Here is a 27,125-nt window from a genome sequence, read left to right as displayed (position 1 = left end):
TTGAAGGCTCAGAACTGGTTGTTGGGCTCCCAAGTCTGACTGTGGTAAGAGGAAGTGGGCTTTTTTAAGTGACTGAAGCAGTTGAGTTCTGCTGAGAAGATTTAACCATTGCAGGAGTAGGAGGATGAACATTGATTAGAAATTCTTGTTGGACTTGTTCAATAATGCATTGGACTTTGAAAGCATCCCACGATTTGACAAAAATGTTGGCGACTGACTAGGTTGTTGGAAATATTGTATTGCCATTTAAATATCTAAGGGACTTTATATTTGGACATAAAATGGAGCAATACAGGGAATTGACTTTTATGTTGACTCAATTTATAAATTGAAAAGAAATAATTGACTTTGTAACGCCCCAAAATTCTAGTCCAAATGATAATACAACAATCATGGCTCTTTCAAAGAAAACCGAATATAAATTTCCAAACTTACATTACATGATACAATAGTTCTTCATGCAACAATACATTAATCCAACAACAAGTAAATAAACAAATAAATACATTCAAGGGTTTACAAGTTTCCAAGGCTTGAGCCTGGTTGCACAAAGCGGTTATTCAAACCCACACAAACACAACCCTTGGCTTACACACAGAGTCACAGCAAAATGAGAGTATTGTACTCCCAACACACATACTTCTACGCCCCTAGTTGGGTAGGATCACCACATCTTTTCTTGCACAAAAATCCCATAGGGTGAGCATAAAGCCCAGTAGGAAATTCTTAACAAAGTATATACATTTTATACAAGTCTCAAGAGATGAAATGCACATGCCATGCTATGCCCTTTTTGAAGATAAATCACATTTTCATCTTTTGAAAACCATCATGCTCAATGATATTATGCAATTTCAACTGTTTAAAACTTAACAATTTATTTTAAGGGCGGTAAATACAACTCTGATAATCCCTAGGTCGGTGTCTGCAAGTAAACTATACAAGTACTACCAATTTGTCATTTTTACCGGTATTAACCGGAAGGCTCAACACCTATCTGCACGAGTTTTCGGTCTTTCACCCCGGACTCCCAAGCCAACTTATTCAATATCATTTACACCACCTATCAAGACTTACTAACGTATTTACCCCAAAACCATTCCATAATAACTTGTTTTTCAGCATTCTTTCCTCAATGCAAGTTTTCAAATCAACTTTCAAAGTTTAATGTAATCAAATGAATTGATATGCCAATAACACAAGATGAATATAAATATTTTTATTCCAATTCATCATCCAAGGAATAACACAATTTCATTTTCTCAAGTATCCTCAACAATTAGTCATTCAAGACTATTTCAACGTTTTGAACAATATTTTTCAAAATGAACAACAATTCTCATATTCCCTGAAATTCGTCATTTATATAAATATAAATAAGAAATTTTCCAAACATCCGTTTATTTTGACACACAAAATAAATATAACAATATCATTCATGGATTTTCAGTCTCTTTAAAAAAACTCCCCAAATTCTAGGTTTTCTCACCAAAACAATGCAACTCAAATCTTTTGAAAGAAAACTTTTCAAAATCATCTTTTCTTCAATCAACGAAGATCAAAACCCATAAGATTATTTTAAAAGAATAAGAGACAAACTCACTTTCAAAATCGCTCAACTTCTTGAATCAATAATCAATTTTCAAAACTATCGAAAGATGATTTCGAAAATCATCTAGATCTTGCAAAAATATATATATAACTCTAAGAAAATCCCTACCTCAAGTTTTGAAGAAGAAATGAGATGAAACCCCAAAAATCAACGGTGTCGAAACTCGATCTTCACCACACACAACGAAGCCCTCAAGAAGTTAACCAACTTTGATGAAGAACCTATGGCAGAACTCTAATGGATCTTGAGAAATCAAGGTTTTAATCCAATTTGGCGTAGGGAAATGTAGAGAGAAGGGATAGGAAAGGGTTTTTAGAGAGAGAGAGAGAGATACAAAAGTGATCTAAAATATCAGATTCATGAACTGATATAACATGGTCCGCTCGAGCGTGGAAAGCCTCGCTCGAGCATCAAATACACTTTTCCAGTACTTTTGCAGACATGTCAAACTTCTAGAACCAAACATTCTCCGCTCGAGCTCATAAACGGCCACTCAAGCGGACAAGCAACTTCTAATGCATTTTGCATTTTTGCTTCGAGGGGCGCTGCCCCTCAACCCCGCCAGGGCGCTACCCTAGGACCCGCCAAGGAGAGCTACCCCCTGGACCCCCACGAGCTGACCGGACTGCTCGATTCCCGACATACTCAGCGAAGTGGCAAAACTGGGATTTATGCAGACTTGTTCCATTAAATTAGTTGGAATAATTTATGGGATGGCACCATATTGAGACCACCATCTCAGAAACCATGAAGGAAATTCTGACTTGAATTTATGGTCAAAAGAAAAGAACCAGGAGTGACTGTATGACTCATTTTGGTGGAGAATGATCTTAAACCAGGCATCCATATAATCATAATAATTATATTGTATCTTGTGATTGGGAAGGTCACGAAGGAGAAAATGGAGACCCCACTCCTCTATGGATACAATATTGTGTATGTATAAAGAATGGTAAATGATTTTACTAGCATTGACTCAATCACAGATGGGTTTGATGACTATGGACTGGTAATGAAGAGGATGTCTTTATGAAAAGTAATTGACTTTTCCAGATGGGATGGAATGAAATGCCATCCAAAAGAGGAATATGAGGTAACTAGTTCATTGACATTGTGAATATTTTTATGGACTGATTCTTTGTAGAAAAGATGGACTGGTTGGGGTTTAAGAACATAATCTGTTCTTCAAGTTCTGTATGGATGATTGGGAGGCATTGGAGTAATGGACTGACAAGTAAAGGGCTCTGATACCAAAAGGGCAAAAGCAAGCAAGACAGGGACAAGAACAAATAAAAATTAACAGAATAATAAGATTAACAATAAATTAAAATTAAAATAATAACAGCAACAATAATTAAAAGATTAGATAACTAAAATAATAGTAAAATTAATAATAAAATTAAAATAATAATAAAAAGACAGATAACTTACAATCATAAATTGTTTTCTTCATAGATCTATAGATACACATACATATGAGGTAGAGAGAGTGAGAGATGCACCACGTCTATAAAAAAAAATAAAAAAATAAATTGAAAGAAATGATGGATCTATTGTGAAAGAAGCTTTAGATCTCAAATCGACAAAAAAAATAAAAATAAAAAATATAAAGAAGATGAAGAATCAAACCCATAGACTTCATGATCTGTGTGTGTATGTATGTGTGTGTGTGTGTGTGTGTGTGTGTGTGTGAAAAATGATAGATCTACCTGATTGAAACTTAACATCTCGTATGTTCGATAGATCTACTGTTAACGAGTATGATAAATCAATTTTCATGATCCATTTTCTCACATTGAGCTTCAAACGAGAGAGAGAAAGAGAGAGAGAGAGAGAGAGAGAGAGAGAGAGAGAGAGAACTGCAAAATTAGGGCAAATGAGTGTTTGAGCTCATAATTAAAGAATATCACAAGTTATGTTTTCGTCTCTAAAAGATTGTTTTTAGGGACCAAATTGAATTGGTCTCTAAAATTTAGTCTCTAAATAACTAATTCCTTGTAGTGTAAATACATTTGGTAAATCCGAATAGGGGGTGTAGACTGGTATTGTTTAAGTTGGCCTGAGTGTCCAAGGTGAAAGATCGAAAACACGCACGGAGTAGGTACCACGTGCCTTCCGGTTAGGAGCCGGTAAAGTGGAGATTGGCAATGCTAGTTATGCCTACTTGTAGGCACCAGCCAAGGGATTTCCAGTGTCGTATTTACCGCCCTTTGTCCTATGAAATGGATAATTGAATTGGTTATGCTATTGAGCAAGTGCATGGCATGAGAGTTTCAAAATGAGAAAACCTATGATTTTTGGCATTGGCATCCCATATGCATCACACCTCATGATATTGTTAAACTGCATGCACTTTATTTAGATTATCTCTGCTGAGCTTGATGCTCATCCCTTAGTGGAAACCATTTTTAGGTGATTGCGATGTGCCTTTGTCAAAGTGAAGGCAAGAAGGAACTTTTAGAGCACGAAGCTCAGCTTTTATTTGTCTTCTTTTTGTAAACCAAGGGCTAATTGTGTTTGGGTGTGAACACCATTATTGTATAATCGAGCAAGGCCTTAGAACTTATAGCCAATAGGGTATTATTTTGTACTTAGCTTGCTTTAAATTTCTATCATCACATGCCATAGATTTATATTTTAGAAAGAGTGAATGTATGAATGCATGTGATTTCTTTTATGATTCTTACTAGAAAGTCATTAATAGAAAAGAAAGGGGTTTTGGTCCTTACATTAATGAATGTAATATTTATCATTCTCTCTCTCATGTTAATGATGGAATAATTGAGAATTAGATCATCTTGAGTTAAATTGGGTTTATCAAATGTATATATTTTTGGGGCGTTACAAAAACTAAGATCAACTATAATTGGCAACAATAAATTTGAAAATATGAAAACAGAACCTCCACATCCATGAGAAAGGAAACATATAGACTACACAATACAAATCTCCACTATGCTTAACTCCCTTTAATTTCATCATGAGACCATATAAAAATCGAGTATTTTGCAAACAAGAGAGAAGGAAAAAATTTCATAGATGCCGAGACATTTTTAAAAGTAAAGGAACACATTTTTAAAAGTTATATGGGAGTTCAAAACAATTTTTCTAGTGGTGACACTTGTATTATAACTTTGAAAGAAACAAGTATATATATGGTTTCAAAAAATATTTTTTGAAGGGGGTTCAGCGGACACCACTAATCATTGAGTGGCGTCACCCATGTGTCTTGACTAGACAGAACCGCCCTAACCTAACAACAATACAATGTTGATAATTACTTTTGGTAAGAGATAGTTAAACTTTTTCTTTCAGTTCAACATCTGAATTTTAATCCAAAATTGAAAGCTAGTAAGGCTGTGTAAGTTTGTTTTAATTAGAGTGCAAGTTTTGTACTTGTGAGGGAGGGTATGGTTACTTTTATACCTCTAGCTTCCCCAAGGCTGAAGAGACATTTACGATCCTTGGTGAATCAGAGAGCTGGAGGAGAGGAATGAGTGCTTCAATCATCCTTTTTGTGCAGTAGTAGTTCGTTTGCAAGCATCTGTTGCCCAACTCGTAGCTTTGAGTCATTACTTTTTTCCATGAGCTTACAACTTTTTCATACATTAATGAAATCATTCAGTTATAATCCTTGTCGTTTCTATTAACCATTACCTAAAAAGCATGTTTTAATTTTTAGGTTTAATTACCAAAGCATGAAATTAGAAGCCAATTGAGGTGATTTTGACCCAGCTTATAAACTAAACTCTGAGCACTCTCCACTCTCTTCAACCATTTTTTTCTTTCTCCAAAATATAATGTCTCGTTTTTTTTTAAAAACAACATGAAATAATTATTGAAAAGGAGTATGATGACTTTTGGGATCTTTTGATCACGTAAATTATGCGCATGAATCATCTTAGAGGTTGTCACATATGAGGCAACAAAAGGTTTTCCTGTCACAGAATGTAGGAAAACCTTGTCCAAATATATAAATGTATATATATATATACATTTAATAAAAAGTGCACTTTTGCTCTTTTGCTTTTCTATGTGGAATCGTGTAATAGTAATAGTGATCTCCATGAAATTTAAAGATTAGGTATAGATCACGACCTTTTCATAAAAAAACATGCAACTTTGTGAAACAAAGAAAGAAAAATAGAATATCAAAGGCCATTACATGGTATGCATTAATGGAATCACAGCAATTTGAATTTACTTAAGGGCAAATGAAATGAATCATGCATAAAGACTCACCCAACTACCCTCTAATGACTGCAAAGAATCCCAATCCATCTTGGTTCCAAGAATCCCAGCATTGTTCACCTACAAGAATTCAAGCTTTTTCATTATTTACTTCACAAAAAATCACTGAAGCATTCAAGGAAACGAGTAATAGATCTTTCTAGAAATTTGATTGAAGGCCTTATCTCTTTAGTGTGTGAGTATATATATATATGCTTCTCACCAATAAGTAATGCATAGTTCATTCCATATTTTCACCAATCATGCAATCGATGACAAGAAAGAAACACAACTAGTTTTCTTCACTACAACAAAACACACATTTGGCGATCAAAACAAATTTAGTCACCAAAAATATACCTTTTGGCGACTAATTTCGTTTTAGTCGCCATAGGTTCACGGTTTAGCTACCATGTTATTTTAGTCAAGATATATTGTTTTTTGGCGACTAAAAAAAAATTAGTCACTAAATATATAGTAATAGGCTACTAAAATAATATTAGTCACCAAAAGTCTATATTTTAGGCTACTAATTCTCGGTTTAGTCGCCGCATACAATTATTTGCTGACAAAAAGATAGCTTAGTCACCAAATAATATGGACATTTGTAGACCTTTTGGTGACTAAAAAAATTTAGTCGTCATATATTAAATTTTTGCTGACAAAAAAAAAAAAATAGTAGCCAAATGATACTTTTGGTTACCAATATATTAGTCGCTAGTACTCAATCTTTCATTACAAAATATTTAGTCGTTATTCATTATGATTTGGCGACAAAACAAAAGTTTAGTCGCTAAAGATTGAATTTTTTTTAAGAGGGAAACGAATTAACTTTGGCGCTCGATATACACTCTGTTCACACACACTTTTGGCTCTGTTATATCTCTCTCACACACACACGATATACACTCTATTCTGTATCAAACACTTTTGGCTCTCTGTTGACACTACCAAACCTCACTACCGCTCACCACCGTCGCTGGTCGCCATCGGCACTATTGCAAATCACCACCACCACTGAATCACAGGTATTTCTCTCTCTCTCTCTCTCTCTCCCACCCTTCCTCTATTTCCCTATTTCTCACACTTGCTCTAGGGTTTTATATGATTTTTTTTGTTTAATTGTGTGTTGATTTCTTAACTCAAAATCTGTATTTGGATCTCAAAACTTATATCGTCCTCTTGTCTTCCCTCATCATCTTGATGAAGACGACATCGCTCTTCTCAAAACTTATGTACAGTCTCTTCCCTTTTAAAACCCTAATTTCACTTCCTATTTCGATGTCTGTTATTTTCTTATCATTTGTTTGGTTACATAGAAAACTAAATTAAGAGAATGAAATCTGTATTTTGATTTCATTGCTTTATTTGGATTTGTTCTCAAGTATTGAAATATACATAAGAAATCGTACCTATTATTTCAGAGTGATTATTATTCAGATTTTTCATAGATTTTTGTGTGGTATTTCTTCATTATTCAAATCTTTATATGCTTTTCCATCAATAGTAGGGCTTTTCTATTTGCCCTAATGTTGCCATTTGAAATATACAAAAGCAACAGATTTTGAGGCAAATTGTTTCACAATGATTAATATTTCAATTTTTGGTACATGTTTGGGTTGTGTTGTTGCCTGTTTGTTATTCAATAATAGGCCTTCATATCTTTATATGATTTTTCATCAATAGTAGGGCTTGTTTGTTTTCCCTTATGTTGTCAACTAGTTTAAAAGTAAGAAAATGTATGAAATTAAGTAGGGAAATATATGGAAATGATGCTCATTGAGCATTACCAACTACTTATAGCTTTTTCTTTGCCTTCTGTTGTTCTTAGTATGTTGTTGGGTGTCTATTAAATTGGCTTTATTGTTATGATTTGTGTAGGGTTTGGGTCCTTACTCTACCAACATAAAAAAACAGAGAAGGAAATTAAGGGTTGATTTCTTAACTCAAAATCCCAAATTTTGTGTTCATTTTGTGTTGATTTGTCACACTTACTCTACTGTTGATTTCTCACACTTGCTATAGGGTTTGATTTCTAGACATAAATCCCAAATTCAAGCTCAAAACTAAGAATCCAAAAACTTATCATGTTATAGTGGGTGGGACTGAAATTCTACTGGTTGTGGAAAGTTGAATTGATATTTTTTAAGTGTGTAAATTTGTGAGAGTACTGAAGTGTGGTAAATATCTGAATGATTAGAGCATAAATTACACATCTACTTATATTAATTACAAGTCCAAGTTAGTGTAAATATACCATTAGAACCTTTAAGGTTTGCAATCAAGCCATCATTCTTCTTGTGTAAATATTTAATTTGGCTTGCAAATTGAAATTTGCTACCTTATTTGACCTTTTGAAAATCATGCTCTTCAGTTAAGTGTTGGTTTTAAAATTCATTCATATTATAGTAAAAGTTCTACAAAAATACTCTATTGCAAGGTGCAGATGGTCATCGTCCTATTTGGTAAGAGGAATTTCATTCATACGATAGTAAAAATTCTACAAAAATACTTCATATATTGACAATATTGTTTTGGAGAACTTGGAATTGTTTTGACATTATACAAATAAAAGGAGAAAAGAAATGTGACATTAATTTGTTAACAAAGTCATTAATTATGTAAAACAAGGAGAGGAGCGAATAGAATATTTAATGATGCAATATGTTATCTGTAATGCCTACAAAAAAAACCAACATGTACAATGCATCAAGACACTTTAATTAAATTAAATATAACCATTCTCCAAACCTTTACATCATAAATCTCCAAGGTTTTATACAAAAGTTCCACATGCGGATATACATTCAATGATAAACAGAACACCTGAATCTATAGCATATGAAGTATCTAGTCTCAAAACAAGCAAATGCCCTTAAGGGCTTACATCTTCCAAGGCAATAGCCCAGTTACACAAAAGGGCCTTTCGAACCCACACACGTTTAGCCCTTGGCTTAACAAAATTCACAACAAAAAGGAGAGCAATCTACTCTTCACCAAATCATATCCACGCCCTCAGTTTGGCAGGATCACTACATCTTTACCGGCACCAAAGTCCCATAGGGGTGAGCATAAAGCCCAATAGGGAATTCTTACAAAGTATATACAGTTATGCCAATTCTCAATGAATAATGCAAAAGTCAACGCCATGCCATGCCCTTTTTAAAGAAAATTTCATTTCATGCTCTTCTTCAAGATCACCATTTTTAAATAAAAGTTTGCAATCTCAACAAATTTCAAAACTTCCAATTTTAATCAATAGAGACGGTAAATACGGCACAGGTAGTCCCTAGGTTGGTGTCTGCAAGTAGGCTCAACAAGCACTACCAATAACCCCGCTTAACCGATTGCTAACCGGAAGGGAAGTGGTACCTCCTCTGCGCGTGTTTTCGCTCTTTCACCCCGGACACTCAGGCCAACTTATCAATCTCATCTACACCCTTATCTGGACTTACCAATATATTTACCCCATAACACATTTCCATAGTTCTTATTACCATCCCATTTTCTTTCATGATGTAAATATCTTCAATCTAAAATTCACAATGCATAATAAATAAATGAATGAGTATGCAATGCAATGACCTTTCCATACCTCATAACATATCTCCATTTTCAGGTGTCTCTACAATAATGTCCACACTCATATTTCCCATTTCCTCTTTTCAATGTTCTCCCACAAGATAATCATATGACATCAACACATAGTTACAATTTCTCATTTCACAAGCCTTAACAATTTAGTCTCTTCAAGACAACATGTAGTGTTTTCAAACATTAATTTCCAATATTTATAATTCTCACAAATCCATAGTGCTCAACAATTTTGTCATCTCACAACCATATATCATCATATATTTAACAACAGTTTCTAGAACAAATCCTTCATTTCGATATATCAATTTCCAGGGTAAAAGTCCTGAAAACCTTTTGCATACATAGGTGCCAATCCCGTGGACGAAATTTTTGCAAAATGACAAATGAATGAGTTTGTTTGATAACTATATCAATTTGAGACCCAATGAGTTGTATCCTCAGTATTGGTTGATTGAATGAAATGGATATGAACAATAAAATAAGATATAAAACTGGGCATATCATGACCTTGTAAATTATAAATGATTTTATCACAGGCATTGTACATGCACATCATGCTTATATCTTTGTTAAGATTCATACATTGTGTTAGATTGTTTCTACTGGGCTTTGGCTCACCCTACTTGGGAAAAACTATTTTCAGGTGCTGGTGATATACCTCCGCCAAGGGCTTAGCTTGGGAGGACTGTGGAGTTGAAGGCTCATTTTTGTTTATTTTGTGTATAACTTTTGTACAAGCCTAGGCTTTTATTTGCATTGAGCTTCTGACTCACTTTGTTGTAACCAAGCATAGTCTTGGAAAGATGTAAGTCTGTAAGGCATATGAAATATCTGTTTAACTTTTATTTCTTATTACTACTTGTAACACATGTTGTAGATTTAGGATGAACATTTATGAATGTATAATGCACGTGTCACCTCTTGTATAACAACTCTGATTAACGAAAGATTACTATTTTGTTATGTCATTATGTATATAATGTTGGGAATCGGTTTATGGCATATTTCAGGGGATGACAATTTTGTGGCCAAAAAAATTTTGATGAACAAAAACAACCCTATTGCCGACTAAAAGTTTAGTAGCGAAAAATATGAGACTTTAGGTGACTAAACTTTTAGTAGCTAAAACAAAATCACACTTTAGGCGACTAATATATTTAGTAGCTAAAAAAATAATAGGAGGAACCAAAATAATTTTGGCGACTAAATCTTTAGCTATAAGTAAGGTTTTTCGCGACAAAATAATTTCAGTCGTTGAAAAGGTTATATTTAATTTTTTTTCAATACTTTTGGCAACTAAAAAATTAGTCGACATTTTAGTACATTTGGCAACTAAAATAGTTTTAGTTGCCAAATACATTTCCCGACAATCCTTCAGCGACTTCTCTTGCGACCAAAAAATTTAGTCGCTAAATAGTTTTGGCGACTAAAAATTTAGTCGCCAAAAGTGTAAATTCTTGTAGTGCTTGTTGAATAATATAATCATATTGTTTCCATTCTATCAAGACAACCAAACATGTATTGCCAAAGTTCATCAAAACAGTAATTCTAATTATAAAATTTACAATTGAGGTAAGCTCATCGCTGATGACTGAGACTGCACAAAAAGTACTGATACTTATAAATTAAATGAATAAAAATAGAAAAAATTGAGAATTGGGTTGTGAATACCAAGATATCATGCCTTCCAAATTTGGACTTGATAAAATCAGCAAGGGAAGCAACACTAGATGGGTCCACAACATCAAGTTGACCCACATGATCAGAGAGGCCATCACTTTTAAGTTTCTCAAGGGCTTCAAAGCCTTTCTTCTCATCTCTAGTAGTCAACACCACTATGATTCCCTTAGAAGCTAATTGCCTACATATCTCAAACCCTGTTCCTTTATTTAACCCTATTACAACTGCATACCTACTACACATAGACGTGACACAAACAGTTGGTGGGTGTGAAAGTTGAAGCTAGAATGAGAGTGACTGAAAGAGAATTCAAATGCTACAAAAGAAGCAAAAATACACCTCTTTGTTTTAGTGATTGCCTCTGCCATTGCTGACAAGATGGGATGTGCCTGAGGAATGTTAACTTTAGTTCACCTCTCAACCCGCGGTTCTTTTATTGATAAACCAAGATAGTTTTCCTAAATACCTTATTTATAGTCTAGGTTTATGCTAAGTTAGGGTTTAAATTAGGGTTGGTTATAAATTTTTGTGGTGTTCCGTGGCGGTATATATGTAAGTTATGGTTTAAATTAACTGTTCATTTATTTATACAAAAATTGGGTGTAACCGGTTTATACGAGTGTGGGATGTAAGAATTTATTCTTAATTAGGCTGTCATTGACTATATTTTGTTTGGTTTGTGAAAAAAGGATTGAACGTGATTCAGATAGATTGACTGGTATGAGCCCAAAATTATTATTGTGATCCATAAAGTTTGGGCCATGGTCATCTTAGTGTATATATTATTTTATATGCGGATATGTGATATGGAGGTGTAAGGCCTGTTTTAAGTTATTTGGGTTCCTTAATGGGAGGGCCCAGTAATTGTTTTATTTAGGCCCAGTCCCCTCTCCTATCCTTATTAGGGTTTACATATATCTATATATATATGTAGATCAAAGGGTTGTCAGCCCCATTGAAAGACAACATAAAGATTAGGAGAAGGAGGGGAAGAGCTGGTGCTAAGGTTTTCCGATTGTGAATACCATCATCTTTCAAAGAAGCAAAACTCAAGACAATAATATAATCAAACGGTATGTATCCAAGTTTATATTTTAGTAGTTAATTACATTCATAGTGTTTTGATTTCTAGTATATAGATCCTATATTCTTGCATGTGGTATCAGAGCAAGTTTATACTAGAATCAAAATCATGGCAGATTATTTCAGTAAAATTATTTAATATAATGATAAGGAATGAATTAATATTTCTTTTACTGAATGATGTTTTTTGCATCTCAAAATTGTGCTTTAGTAATTTCAAGCAAACTTTTTCAATGTAACAAGTACATACTGTTTGAGTATTGATAGTTTGCTTCCAATTGTATTATATAAAATAATAAATAAATAAATAAATAAATAAATAAATAAAAAGGTAATTTAGATCTGGTAGTTTTACGAAAATTGTGAAGTATGGACATGTGTATATTGAATCTGTATTGATATATATATATATATATTTCAAATCTTACCTAATCAAATATTTGCAAAACATATGAAACATATTCGTTTTATGACTTTTACATAAACATTAAGATTGTTTAAGAGTTCTATATCATGTATATCACTTTGGTGTATTTTTTGTAAATTCATATGCGAATTTTGGTTGGCCGTGAGCTATTATTTTTGAGTAACTGTTTAGTAGTGATTCGTAATATGATATTACATATGCTTTGATGGGTTACAGATTGCATTACCACATGCAAGAATATAGGATCTATATACTAGAAATCAAAACACTATGAATGTAATTAACTACTAAAATATAAACTTGGATACATACCGTTTGATTATATTATTGTCTTGAGTTTTGCTTCTTTGAAAGATGATGGTATTCACAATCGGAAAACCTTAGCACCAGCTCTTCCCCTCCTTCTCCTAATCTTTATGTTGTCTTTCAATGGGGCTGACAACCCTTTGATCTACATATATATATAGATATATGTAAACCCTAATAAGGATAGGAGAGGGGACTGGGCCTAAATAAAACAATTACTGGGCCCTCCCATTAAGGAACCCAAATAACTTAAAACAGGCCTTACACCTCCATATCACATATCCACATATAAAATAATATATACACTAAGATGACCATGGCCCAAACTTTATGGATCACAATAATAATTTTGGGCTCATACCAGTCAATCTATCTGAATCACGTTCAACTCGTTTTTCACAAACCAAACAAAATATAGTCAATGACAGCCTAATTAAGAATAAATTCTAACATGGGATTCACAAAAAAGTACAAAATGTCTCATGTGTAGGGATTGTATTCATGTGGGATCGGTTTATTTGTTCCTAATCTTCTTCTTAAATTAATGTTGGTTGTGAATTTTTGAGGTGTTCTTTGATTATGCTTCATTATGGTGGTAGAATCAATAAATTATCAAATCAAAATTAGTACGTCTTTTTATTATGTTTGATTATATTTAAGGTGATGTCATTTATAACTCATTGCGATCAATTAATTATAACTAAAATGATATTCAATTACACTAATATTTTTTTTTTTTATGGGACAAGTAGTATTACTTATGACTTACTATAACTAATGATCAATAACTCTAATATTTTTATTTTCAAAATATGTAAGTAGTTAAAGATTCTCTGTTATCAATTATTTTTATTTCTCTATCTCAAAACACTTAAAATAATTAAAGAATTAAAATTTTTGAATGTCTTCAAACATAGGAGCAAAAAGATTTAAAGACAGAAGTTTTTAAATTTATTTTTTGGATAGTTTGAGCTAATTAACAAGTTTGGGAGAATTTTTGTTTCAATTGGTAATTAATATTGGGATTGGGGACTATCTCCAGTCCGTAATCGAACTGGACTATTTAGTCTAGTTCGGTGGATTTATTTTTAGGCCCTGTTTCAATAAATCGAACTGTTCACATTTTAGGGTTTGTCAACTATATTATCTCTGCAAAAAATCAAATTGATCGGATAACATAAAATATGTGTTCAGATCAATTTTATATGAACCACATATTTCCTCGCTATTCTTTTTTTTTCAACAAAACTAATCCAAACATATGATTGTCGTTATCCGATCTGTTTGATTTTTTTATAAGGAATGATATACTCAATAAATTTTAAAATATGAACGATTTAAATAATCGAAACATGACCCAAAAGTAGGCGCACAAAGCCCAACAATACCTTTTTGTCTGATGGAATAGCCATTTATAATATTTCATTTATTATGAAAAGTGGTTTATTGAGGTATTCAAATCTGTACAAGGAGAAAATAATCGTCATCGCTATGGAGGGAATTGTTAGTAAGGGGATTGATTGTAAAGGAATTAAGTAAAATTGTTTTTATTTTGATGAAGTTGTTAGTGTGGGGATTGTTAAATTATTACCCTATGAAATAAATATAAAATATTAAAACAAGTAAAACTATGATTTTTAACAAAAAAAATGCAAAAACATTGAACATTAATGTTCAAAAAAAAAAAAATGCCCAACATGTAAAAGTAAAAAATAAAAATAAAAAAATACTAAGTGTAAACACCCCATTTTTTACTGCCCTTAAGACTTGGGCGCCACTGATTGCGTACTTGATGGTGAAGGTTATGTTGTGCAAAGGTTGGATTTCTTCGGCAAGAGGAGCTTCAAACCCCAACCTTACACCCTACTTTGGACCAAAACTATTTTGAATGATTTTAGACCTTAAAACTTTCTCTTTCAAAATATTTTTGAAAAAGATTCCTACGATGTTCCGAGGCTCGCATTTCGTTAAATGTTGCGCTTTTGATGTTCCGAGGCTCGCATTTCATTAAATGTTGCGCTTTTCAATAAACCGAGCAAGGACAAAGTGGAAATAAATGAAAGAGAGGTGAACTATTTGAGAAATATTTCAAAACATCTTGTTTAGAGGTTTGGATTTGAAGAAAATTAGAGTGGAGAGAAGAAACCAAGTTGGAGAAGTTGAATCCGGGTAGGATCGAAACTGAGCAGTCTTCACTAAAAGAGGCATATCTTTTTGTACACTTGGAATTTTGATGTGAGGCTGCCACCATTGGAAATAAAACTTCCAAGGATTCAATTTAGGCTCAAGAATGACCTACAAAGGAGTCCATATGAAGGAGATATTCCCATTTGAAGTTGGGCCCAAAAAATAGATTTTTCTGGCCAACCAGTGGTGGAGGTTGCTAGCCATGGATGGCGTTTTCTGGCCATGTACTGGCCATGAATGGAATTTTCTGGCCATGTGCCATCCAAGAGTGTGCCTTGCCGGCCAGAAATGGACCTTTGCCAGCCATCAGTGATCCCTTGCCGGCCATTGGTGTAAAAATTAGATTTTTTGCAGATATTTATCTTCCAACTGTTCCAGCTGTCCCTTTTGAGATATTTTCGACCTGAAGCCTCATTTTTCTATATATATAGAGAGCCTTCTCTATTGTTTTGGAGGTTAGAACATTTTAGGAGTGAAATATTTTGGGAGCCTCTCTCTCTCTACAATTCTTTCTCTCTCTCTTGAACCTTTGTGCATACAAGTAGAGATACACTTCTCCTTTGCCTATACATCCTTGACCAAAGTTGGTTATCTTTGAGCTGAGGTTCTAAGAGGTCTTCTTGGAGCTCTTGAAAGTGATTTTTCTTGGTTTAGTTGCCTAAAATTGTGTTGTGCTTCAAGAGGTACAACCTTCACCCTTTAAAGTTTGTTTTGCACACTTGTTTTATCATCTTTTTGTACTATTTTTGGCCTGGTTTTCAACTAAAAAAACCTCTATTTTTGAGGCTTTAACACGGTGGTTTGAGGCTATTTTGAGTTTGGGGGTGGTCCACCATTCTTGTCTCTTTGCTTGTTAAGCTTTTGTGCAATCTTTTCATCACTTTCAAACCAACTCTTTTGGCCTTTTAACCACTGGAATTCAGAGGTTTTTTAGTGGTAAAAACTTTGTTTTGAGGTCCAAATTTGGAGGGGTTATCCTCCCCTCCTTGTGTCTAGCTTTCATGCCTAGCAAGCTTCACATGTTAGCATGTTTTTGTAGCTTAATTTAGCTTATTTCCAGCATGTTTTTGCCTCTAATTTGGGCTGCTTTAGCTCTGTTTTAAGCTGTTTGTGTTGAATGAGTAGTCTTTTGCATGGTTGTAGTGTAACCCCATGTTTTAGCTTATTGTCTTAGCTAGTTTTGTCTTCATTCTAGCATGTCTTTCAACTGATTTTGGGCTATAAAAACTCTGTGTTTTTTGGCTGAAGCTTGGGTCCAAAGGCCATTAAAGGTTGAGGGGTTGATAGCCTTTCTTTGTACCTTGTTTTGGAGGCCTTTGCCCTTGTGTTTCCCACCCTTACATCATCTTTTTCAGAGCTTTTAAACACTATTTTTCAAAGCTATTTCAGTGGCTAAAAACATGTTTCGAGGTCCAAAATTGGAGGGGTTAGCCTCCCCTCCTTGTGTCTTGCTTACTAGTCTAGCATGCTTTATGTTTTAGCCTATTATTCTAGCTTGTGTTAGCTTAATTTTAGAATGTTTTAAGCCATATTTTGGACTGTTTTACCTCTGTTTGGGGCTGGTTAAGTCCCTTGAGCTTTGCCTTGCATAATTGTAGTATTAATTCATTCACTAGCTTAGTGTTTTAAGGCTTTAACCATCATTTGTGTGTCTTGGTTACATGTTTTAATGCTTTTTCATGCTTAATTCCAGCACTTGAATATCTACAACCTCCCTCATTTCTTCACTTTTTCATTTGCTTTGAGGGTTGGTTAGCCTTAGGGTTGTGTTTAAGCTTGAGATCGAGGTTCATGCTTAATGGTTTTAATCCTATTTTGGGGGTTTCTACTAACCAACAGCATGACCTCTCTCTTGCCTTAAGTCATCCCATAGTTGACACCTTTTTCATTAGAGGACACTCACCTTGGACTTAATCAATTAAAGAATGGATTGGTAACTAAAATGAATAAACAAAATTGAACAAGTAAAAGAGGCAAGATAAAGCATCTTTCGTGTTGTATTGCATGTGTTCGGATCGGACGTTAATTCGAACACAAGGCAAATGAGACATTTCATACTCAATAGTGATGAAATGTGCCATTTTCCTTGGTCTCCATCACCCTTGATCATGCATGATAGGGTGGTGGTCCTCTGAGTCATATTTGTGCATTTATTGAAATTGTACAACTTGGATCTTTGGTCATCATGCAATGAAATTGCTTGATTGGTGGTTTTGGATCCAAGAGTGCCACTCCTTTGAGGTTTTGAGATGATAAGGAGGGGTACACTACAAACATACCCTTGGAAAAACCTTTCTTTTGCTCTGTCTGTGCTCTGTTACAGTATGGTGACCCGGAGTATCAGTGGACGGTAGTGCCTCATCCATGGCCGACAGTGCCTCATTCTTGGCCGGCAAGGCACCCTTTTGGCCGACAGGGGGTCGGCAGCAACCACGCATGGCCGGCAGGCCACTAGTGTGATCCTCAGTAGAGATTTGGTAAGTTGGAGCAGAAAGATTCTGAAGTATAGTCAACCCTGCAAACAGAGCCTCTCAAGAGCAAAACTGGAGGGCATTTCGGGGCGAAAAATGAATGCATGCATCCTCCACTTCTCGAGGCAGAGCTGAGGCAGTGTAGTTTAATTATTTTGCATGAATAGTTTATGTACACTTGTGTTGTAATTTAATTAATTAGTTGCTAATTAGTTGAGTGTTGTATTAATTAGTAGTTTGCTAGTTATTCATTTGATTTGTAATAATTAGTCTAACTAGTTTAATTAGATTAGTTAGCCTAGCTTAGCTTAGATTAGCTTAGCTCTTATTTATTCAGACCCTCCTTCGCGAGAGCACAATGTTTCAATAAGTGTACATGTGTGTGTGCATGTCTTCCAACCCCGCGTCTTTTTCCCTTTTACTTAACCACTTTCGATGGTTAGATTAGGGACATTTTCAATTAGCATACCTTATGCTCGCATGTTTGCATCCATTCATTTGTCTTGCCGAGGCTCGGCGCATTATTCAAACTGCATTGCAATTTCAATACACTTCTTTGAATACGTGTTTAAAAGCATGTTGTTCATGTTGCTTTGTATGCCATATTAGTATCCGAGCCTATCAATTACATTATTGCATGTGTTGCATTAGGCATCTTGTATAGTTAGGATCATGCATTTTTCTAACTAGTTTTTTGTTTTGACTTGGAGTACTCGGTGAGTTTTATGCTTTAGCATACTTGCATGAATGTGATTGCCATATTGCCATGATTAGCATGCTTGCCATGAGGCTATGTGCTTACTTGCTAAACTGCATGAATGCCTGCGGATGAAGGCTTTGTTGTTTGAATTGGAACAATTCAGTGAATGTGACTTTTAAGTCCACTTCATTGTGGCAAAATCATGTTTTAAGCCCACTATATTTGGTGGCAAATCCACGCTTTTTAAGCTCACTTGAGGGTGGCAACTTCAAACCATTTTCATAACAAACATGAATTGAACTGTTCTAATTCTTACGATTTTAGTCTATACTTGATTGTGTGCGTCACATAGTAAAGTTAGCTAATAACCGGAATAAGAACACATAATGTTTATAAAAGAACATATCATGATTAGTATAGGCCGATCTTTGATCGAGTGAGTGAGAGTACTCATTTCAGGACCTTCCCGTCTTGTACCCAAGTTCCCGAGCTGAGGCAACTTTGGTGATGACGGACACGTGACCTTTGGCACGAGTCAGGATTTCTTAAATTTTTCAAAAACAAAATATTTAGGTGGCGACTCTGTAATTTGGCAAAACAGTCCAGTTTTGGCATTATTTGATTCAAAATCTGATTTTTCAAAACGATTTGTCAGATTGGACTCTTTGGTGTTTATCAGTTTTACATTGCACTTGTAAAACTAGATTCAGAACCATAGGTAGAGTCCGAACTTTGAGGGCCTTTCTTTTCAAACCCTTTCTCCGAAAGGTGCGGGGGTACGAGAAAAAGGTGAGCCCACACTAAGCCAGAGCACTAACTTTTAATACCAACTCTCCCACCTTTATCTCAATCCCCTCTTCATGGCCCATCCTAATCCGGAGGCCCATCTCAATCCCCTCTCCATCTCCCAAAACAAACACAACATTAGTAAGTCCCACCTCCATCTGAATCCAATCCTTCCTCCATCTTCCAAAACAAACGTGGCCTTAGGCTCTTCTCCGAGTAATTGTCATTGATTATGTCACAAGGTCTACTTGATTTCATTTTTATTTTCTAAATTATTCTTAACCTCCGTTTGGTTTAGTTTTATAATCATAATTTAAATGTAGAGTTATATTTTGAAAAATAAGTTTTTGAAATGAGTTTTGAAAAGAGAAAACTTATTTGGTTAAGAGTTTTGAAAAGAGTTTCAAAAAAGATATTTGAGTTTTGAATTATATTTTGAAATTGTTTGGGTTTATTTTTTAAAAAATATTTAAAATTTTTCTTAATTTCAATTTTTTAGGATAAATATTTTTTATTTTAAATATTTTTTTTTCATATGTGTTGTATTTACTACATTTGTGCATTGTTAAATAATATTAACCGGAAAAAAAAAATATTTGTCATTAAATTCAATACAAGTATATATAAAATATCTAAAATATCATTTTTAATTCATTTTAATGATTAAAATATTATTTTTCTTCAGCTTTAAAAATACACAAATTACTTAGATTGAAAATAAATCAAAAGATTATGATTTAAATTAATAAAATTAAAAACTCGGCATTTTTTTAATTACAAATGTCAAGCCTTGTGTGTTTTTTTTTTTAATTTTTCCAAATAATTTTTACTTAAATTGCAAAAATTACTTTGGTTTTTTTTTTTTTTTTTTTTTTGTGATTGTCCCTTTATTTTTATTTTTTTAAAATTTCATCAAATTCAATTTTGATGAATCATCTATTTGATGGGGGAAAAAAAAAATTCCTTTCTTGATTTGATAAACATGTGATAAAAAAATTAAAATAAATTTTATTCATTTTTTCATCAAATTTAGATTTAGGCCTCGTTTGGGAACAGGTTAATTTAGTAACTTTTTGACTATTTGGCTAAAAAGGTAGGTAAAAAAAACTTGTATGTTTGGGATGACTTTTTGGCTAATTACGAAAAAATGTACAAAAAGCAGAGAGAAAAGAGAATCTTTGACTTTTTGGTATGGATTGTTGGCTTTTAGCTAATTTAGTAACTTTTTGGCTAATTGGCTAAAATAGCCTCTTGCCAAACGAGGCCTTAATTATCAAAAAAAAAAAAAAACCAAGGATGGAGATACTCCAACCACCAGCATCAAGAAAGCTTAATGTTCTTGTTGTCTTTTTCAGTCCTTGAATCCCTTATTATGTACTGATTAGCAATTAACCATAATATATTTTTGAGATATTTACACACAAGTCTTAATTTATAAATTTATACTTCATTAAATTCTAATTACAATTTTTTAAATCTTTAAGTCCCATTAAATTTTTAATAGTTGGAATCGCTCTTCAAACAATGATTGTTCATCATTTATGATTATCTATAAAGAAACATGATAATTTGACATTCATTTTGATTTTCAAAACTTTAAAACATCAACTTTCAAATTGAAAAAACTAAAAATTATGTTTTTTCAAAAAAAAAAATTTGAATTATTTTTTTCTACAAAATTAAAAAATTTGTGTCTATAAAGGATCATGACGATAGAACATTGATGTGCAAAATTGACGACAAAAAAAAAAAAAAAAAACACAACAACAACAACAAGTTTAAAAATGAAAAAACTAATAATATTTTCAGTTTTAAAACTGAAAAAAAAAAAATTGATAATATTCTCGGTTTTATTAGATAGTTGAATTAAACCAATAAGTAGAAGGGCAAAAACATTTAATCTCTGTTTTGTTTTTTTTTTCATCAGTTAGTGAAATAATTATCTAGAATATTACTATGCAAAATTGATAATGTTCTTGGTTTTAAAAATTAGGAAAAACTGATAACATTCTCAATTTTACTAAATATGACGTATTAGTTCAAAAAATCTTAGATAGGATTTGAACTACCATAACACTTGTAAATAGAATTTTTAGGTAAGTAACTCTATATATGTATTTGTTTTGTTTTGTTTTGTATTAAGTTTTTGATCGAAAAATATGCAAAAATTGATTTCCTTATAGTAAATTTAGATCATGGAGCCAAAATTTGATATAAATTTACAAGATAGATGAGAAAATAAAAAATAAAAAATTTAATTGATAGTTTCTGGACTTCAATCTACTTGTTTTGTGATTTTGTTCAAAATCATATAAAGAAAATTCATATTAAATATACAATATTTTATCATTAAGATACACTTATCTCTTGTATATACAAGAAGGAAGCTTCGGGTTGGTCCTTCTAGCTTCGGGAAAGCGACTCTGAACCTGCGTAAGGGAGCTGTCTTCCGATCTTCAGCTGCTGCCATCTCACTCTCAATGGCAAGCAAGTCCAGTAGAGGGAGTTTCGCTGTGTCTGAGCCGGAAGCTACCTTGGCTTTGGGTAAAGCTCTTGGCATTGATTTTGAAGGGAAGGATGAGGAGGTTTTAAGCAAATTAAAGCAGCTGGAAGCTATTGATCTGGAGAAGACTAGAGCTCGGGTTGGGGATGCCAACTAGGCTACTGCTGGCAGGGAACTAAGAGTACAAATTTGTCTACATGAAGATTCAATCATGGAATATAAGAGGGATTGATGAAGCTGAGGTAAGCATAGGTCTCATAAGATCCATAGGTCCCACAAAAAGTTTGCAGTTTGGAGTGTTAGTGAATTTCTGCAGTTTGGAGTATGGATGTAACATGGGAGGTGATTTGGTTTGCATTGGGTTGTTCAAAGATGCTTCAGAGATGCTGTTCTGATGAAGCTGCATTGGGTTGTTCAAAGCTGCTCCAGAAATGTCTACTTTCGAGGTGCCTGGGTCAGAGTTGTTGTTCTGCATTATATAGTGGAGTTAGAGGTGTTTGCTGAGTAAGAGTTGTCTGTCGGTATGTTTTTCAGGTGTATTGGAGACAAGTTGGTGTGTTGTTTGATGAAACCTCACTGCTTGTCCTGTATTTTTCTGTAGTTACCTCTGTTTTGGTTTGGATTGGTCTCTCACCAATTCTCTTTCGGTTCCAGGTTTTGTTGATGTCTTTTTGCATGTATGGTGCTTCTTTTCATCAATAAAACTCTTCTTTTTGCTGATCAAAAAAAAAAAAAAAAAAAAAAAAAACTTATCTCTTGTATATGTATTAATCTACTATAACCATATGATATGTCTTTTTGCAAATTACAGTGTTGATATCAATCATCCATAAATGACTTTCTTTGGCCTTTATCTAGATGAGCCGAAGGGGAAGAAAAATAATAATAATAATAATATAACCAATCAAAATAATTAAATTAAGCCTTGTATCTTAATCAGATCAAGTGGACAACATATACAAGTATGGATAAAACAAAAAGTTAATCCTTTAATTTTTCCAAGAAATTATAGGAACATGTACCTTTAGGCAATGTTTTAATCTTGGATTCATGGAATAAAAAGCTGAAAAAAATAAAAGAAAAGGGCAGATGAAAAAAAAAAGAGAGAAGAGTTTGCACTTCATTTCCTTTTCTTCTCTTTTTCCTATTTTTTTCCCCTCCACAAATCCAAATTCCAAACACAAAAATTTCCAAATAAAATCACATTGGTTGTGTTCACTATACCAAACCAAACTAAGTCTTAAGTCCCATCACATTGGTTGTGTTCACTATCCCAAAAATAAATAAAAAAATTCCATCATAAAGGCATTTAACTTTTGTGCGTGCATCTGTCTATGTTTACTGTCACAAATTTGAGAACTATTAAATTTTGATTGCATAAACCATAAAAATTAATAAATAAATAAAATGAAAAGGCACAAATTTTCATATATAGTAAATTTTGATTACATGAACCATATAAAATAAAAAAATAAAAAAAAATTCACCTAGGTTTCACCATATAGTTTTATTGCCTCAACATATTCATAACAAAACTCGTACAAATAACATGAGAATTATTTGGGTAAAAAGTCACATAATGTGTGTATATATCTATATATTTATATCTTCATCTGCAAAATTGAAGCAAGCAATTCTCACACAAAAGACGATGGTTCATTGTCAATAAAGAAGAGGCCAGAAGGCCCATCATCAGGCAACAAAGCTAGCTTCACAGGACATTGAGCACCTTGTTTTGTAGTTAGTTTGCCGATGTGGTTGTTTATATCTGTTTTAACCCAACCGGGGCAAACACAATTTATGCGGAATGTGGGATACTTCTTGGCCAGAATTCTTGTGTACGCATTTATGGCAGCTTTTGACATTGTATATGCAGACGAAAAAGTAGGCCAACCTTTGGTTTCTAACGACTCTTGTTTGAAATCTTTTAGAAACTCATTCAGTACCTCTTCTACTCTCTCTTCTGTAAGGCTTTCAACATCATTCAACACTCCTTTAGCCCATTCACTAGGTATTAACTAAATCAAAAATTGAGAAAAACTAAGATCAGCTACAATTGGCAACAATAAATTTGAAAATATGAAAACAAAACCTCCACATCCATGAGAAAGGAAATGTATGGACCACACAATACAAATCTCCACTATGCTCAACTCCCTTTAATTTCATTAAGAGACCAGTATTTGCAAACAAGAGAGAATGAAAAATTTTCATAGATCCCATATATTCTCAATTTTTGCATAGAGCCCAAAACTGAAGTGTGGCAAGTCAAATTATTTGGGGGATTTCTTTTGCTACTAAATTGAACATTCCTAACAACAAACTACAAGGAACACATTTTTAAAAGTTATATGGAAGTTCAAAATGCTTTTTCTAGTGGTGACAATTATATTATAACTTTGAAAGAAACAATATATATATATATATGGTTTCAAAAGATGTTTTCTCAAGCGGGTTCAACTGACACCACTAATCATTGAGTGGCGTCATCCATGTGTCTTGACTAGACAGAACCGCCCTAACCTAACAACAATACAACATTGATAATTACTTTTGGTAAGAGAGTTAAATTTTTGCTTTCAGATCAACAACTGAATTTTAATCCAAAATTGAAAGCTAGTAAGGCTGTCTGTGTAAGTTTTTTTTAATTAGAGTGCAAATTTTGTACTTATGAAAGAGGTTATGGTTACTTCTATACCTCTAGCTTCCCCCCCATGGAGGAGACATTTACAATCCTTGGTGAATCAGAGAGCTGGAGGAGGGGATTGAGTGCTTCAATCATCCTTTTTGTGCCGTAGTAGTTTGTTTGCAAGCATTCATTACCCAACTCGTAGCTTTGAGTCATTACTTTTTTCCATGAGCTTCGAACTTCTTCCTGCATTAATGAGATCATTCAATTATAATCCTTGTGGTTTTTGTTACCTATTACCTAAAAACATAATTCCAACCCTGCTTTAATTTTTAGGTTTACTACCAAAGCATGAAATTAGAAGCCAATTGAGGTGATTTTGACTGAGTTTATAAAGTAAACTCTGAGCACTCCCCACTCTCTTCAACCACTTTTTACTTTCTCCTGAAATATAATGATTGATTTTTTCAAAACAACATGAAAGACTTATTGAAAAGGAGTATGATGACTTTTGGGATCTTTTGATCATGTAAATTATGCACATGAATCATCTTAGAGGTTCTCACACATGAGGCAACACAAAGTTTCTCTAACACGGATTGTAGGAAAACCTTGTCCAAATATATATATATATATATATATTAATAAAAAGTGCACTTTTGCTCTCTTGCTTTTCTATGTGGAATCATTCAATATTGATAGTGATCTGCAAGAAAATTTAAAGATTAGGTATAGATCATAACTTTTTTATGAAAAAATCATGCAACTTGAAAAATAGCATATCAGTGGCCATTAGATGTATGCATCAATGCAATCACACCAATTTGAATTTACTTGAGGGAAAATGAAATGAATCATGCATAAAGACTCACCATATTAGCCTCTGATGACTGCAAAGAATCCCAATCCATCTTGGCTCCAAGAATCCCAGCATTGTTCACCTACAAGAATTCTAGCTTTTTCATTATTTACTTCATTAAAAATCACTGAAACATTCAAGGAAACAAGAAACAAGTAATAGATCTTTCTAGAAATTTTGATTGAAGGCCTTACCTCTTTGTATATATATATATGGCTCTCATTAATAAGTAAATGCATAGTTCACTTCATAAACACAACTAACTTTCTTGTTGAATAACATAACCATACTGCTTCCATTCTATCAAGACAACCAAATATGTATTGCCAAAGTTTATCAGAATAGGAATTCTAATTATAAAAATTTACAATTGAGTCAAGCTTATTGCTGTTGACTGAGACTGCACAAAAACTAATGACAATTATAAATTAAATGAACAAAAATAGAAAATTTGAGAATTGGGCTGTGAATCATACCAAGATATCAAGCCTTCCAAATTTGGACTTGATAAAATCAGCAAGGGAAGCAACACTAGATGGGTCCACAACATCAAGTCGACAGAACACCACATGATCAGAGAGGCCATCACTTTTGAGTTTCTCAAGGGCTTCAAAACCCTTCTTCTCATCTCTGGCAGTCAACACCACTATGATTCCCTTAGAAGCTAACTGCCTACATATCTCAAACCCTATTCCTTTATTTGACCCTGTTACCACTGCATACCTACACAGAGACAATATAACACAAACAGTTGGTGGGTGTGAAAGTTGACGCTAGAATAAGAGTGACTGAAAGAGAATTCAAATGCTACAAAAGAAGCAAAAATACACCTCTTTGTTGTAGTGATTGCCTCTGCCATTGCTGACAAGATGGGATGTGCCTGAGGAATGTTAGCTTTAGCTCACCTCTCAAACTTTGGTTCTTTTATTGATAAACCAAGATAGTTTTGCGAAATACCTTATTTATAGTGTATGTATATGCTAAGTTAGGGTTTAAATTAGTGTTTGTTATAAATTTTTGTGGTGTTTCCATTATGTGGCGGTATATACGTAAGTTATGGTTTAAATTATTCGTTCTTCTACTTATACGGAAATTGGATATAACTCATTTGTATAGGTGTGAGATTCACAAAAAAAAGTTTTTGGTCTTGCCTGATTGGCCGGCCGGCTAAGTACGAAATGTCTCATGTGAAAAGATTATATTCATGTGGAATTAGTTTATTTGTTCCTAATCTTCTTCTTAAATTAATGTTGATTGTGAATTTTTGTGATGTTCTTTGAATATACTTCGTTATGGTGGTAGAATCAATAAATTATCAAATCAAAATCAGTATATCTTATTATTATGTTTGATTATATATAAGGTGATAACGTTTATTACGGTCAATTAATTATTCTTAAAATGATTTTTAGTGATGTTCTTTGAATATACTTCGTTATGGTGGTAGAATCAATAAATTATCAAATCAAAATTAATATATCTTATTATTATGTTTGATTATACATAAGGTGATAACGTTTATTACGGTCAATTAATTATTCTTAAAATGATTTTCAATTACACTAATAGTTTTTTTTTTTTTTTTTGGTTTTTATGGGACAAGTTGTATTAGTTACCACATAATATAACAATCAATAATTCTAATATTTTTATTTTCAGATTTAACAATTAAAAGTAATGATGCCTATAATATTATACAATTTTTTGAGAATATGTAACTATTTAAAGATTCTCTGTTATCAATTATTTTTATTTCTGTCTCAAAATACTTAAAATAATTAAATAATTAAAATTTTTGAATGTCTTCAAACAGAGGAGCAAAAAGATTTAAAGACAGAAATTTTTTAATTTATTTTTTGGGTAGTTTGAGCTAATTCACAAGTTTGGGAGAATTTTTGTTTCAATTGGTAATTACCATTGGGATTGGACTGTTCTCAATCTGTAATTGGATTGGACTGTTCAATCCGGCCAGTGGACTCATTTTTTGGTTTCGTTTTAGCAAATTAAACCGGTTTATATTTTAGAATTCATCGAATACATTATTCTTGTAAAAAA

The 27,125-nt window shown here is 33.2% G+C and overlaps 1 protein-coding gene and 1 long non-coding RNA gene across 2 annotated transcripts; both read right to left on the bottom strand.

The window, feature by feature from the left end:
• Nucleotides 1–21,306: 21,306 nt before the first annotated feature.
• On the bottom strand, nucleotides 21,307–22,323 carry LOC145790004 (uncharacterized). The gene is made up of 2 exons (XR_014328557.1): nucleotides 22,188–22,323; nucleotides 21,307–22,051 (listed from the first exon to the last, which is right to left on the bottom strand). It is a non-coding gene; the product is annotated as an uncharacterized LOC145790004 (long non-coding RNA).
• A 658-nt stretch (nucleotides 22,324–22,981) lies between these two features.
• LOC114298051 (short-chain dehydrogenase/reductase 1) lies at nucleotides 22,982–26,284 on the bottom strand. Its single transcript, XM_082867795.1, has 5 exons — nucleotides 25,901–26,284; nucleotides 25,547–25,793; nucleotides 25,084–25,152; nucleotides 24,281–24,457; nucleotides 22,982–23,600 (listed from the first exon to the last, which is right to left on the bottom strand). Exons 1-5 carry the CDS (start codon nucleotides 25,927–25,929, stop codon nucleotides 23,220–23,222), a joined length of 903 nt encoding a protein of 300 aa, XP_082723921.1. The 5' UTR covers nucleotides 25,930–26,284; the 3' UTR covers nucleotides 22,982–23,219.
• Nucleotides 26,285–27,125: the final 841 nt, after the last annotated feature.

This window comes from Camellia sinensis, chromosome 5 (genome assembly GCF_055761805.1).
Source record: "Camellia sinensis isolate YWXY chromosome 5, ASM5576180v1, whole genome shotgun sequence".
NCBI classification, from domain to species: domain Eukaryota; kingdom Viridiplantae; phylum Streptophyta; class Magnoliopsida; order Ericales; family Theaceae; genus Camellia; species Camellia sinensis.
Note: the sequence above shows the minus strand (reverse complement) of the source record. Positions and strands in the feature narration are given on the sequence as shown.

Coding starts and splice junctions, on each gene's coding strand:
- LOC114298051 (XM_082867795.1), bottom strand. CDS start 25,929: ATGGCAGAGGCAATCACTACAACAAAGAG. Junction 25,794..25,900: donor GCAATCACTACAACAAAGAG/GTGTATTTTTGC, acceptor GTCTCTGTGTAG/GTATGCAGTGGTAACAGGGT. Junction 23,601..24,280: donor CCATGGGGGGGAAGCTAGAG/GTATAGAAGTAA, acceptor TTTTTGATTTAG/TTAATACCTAGTGAATGGGC.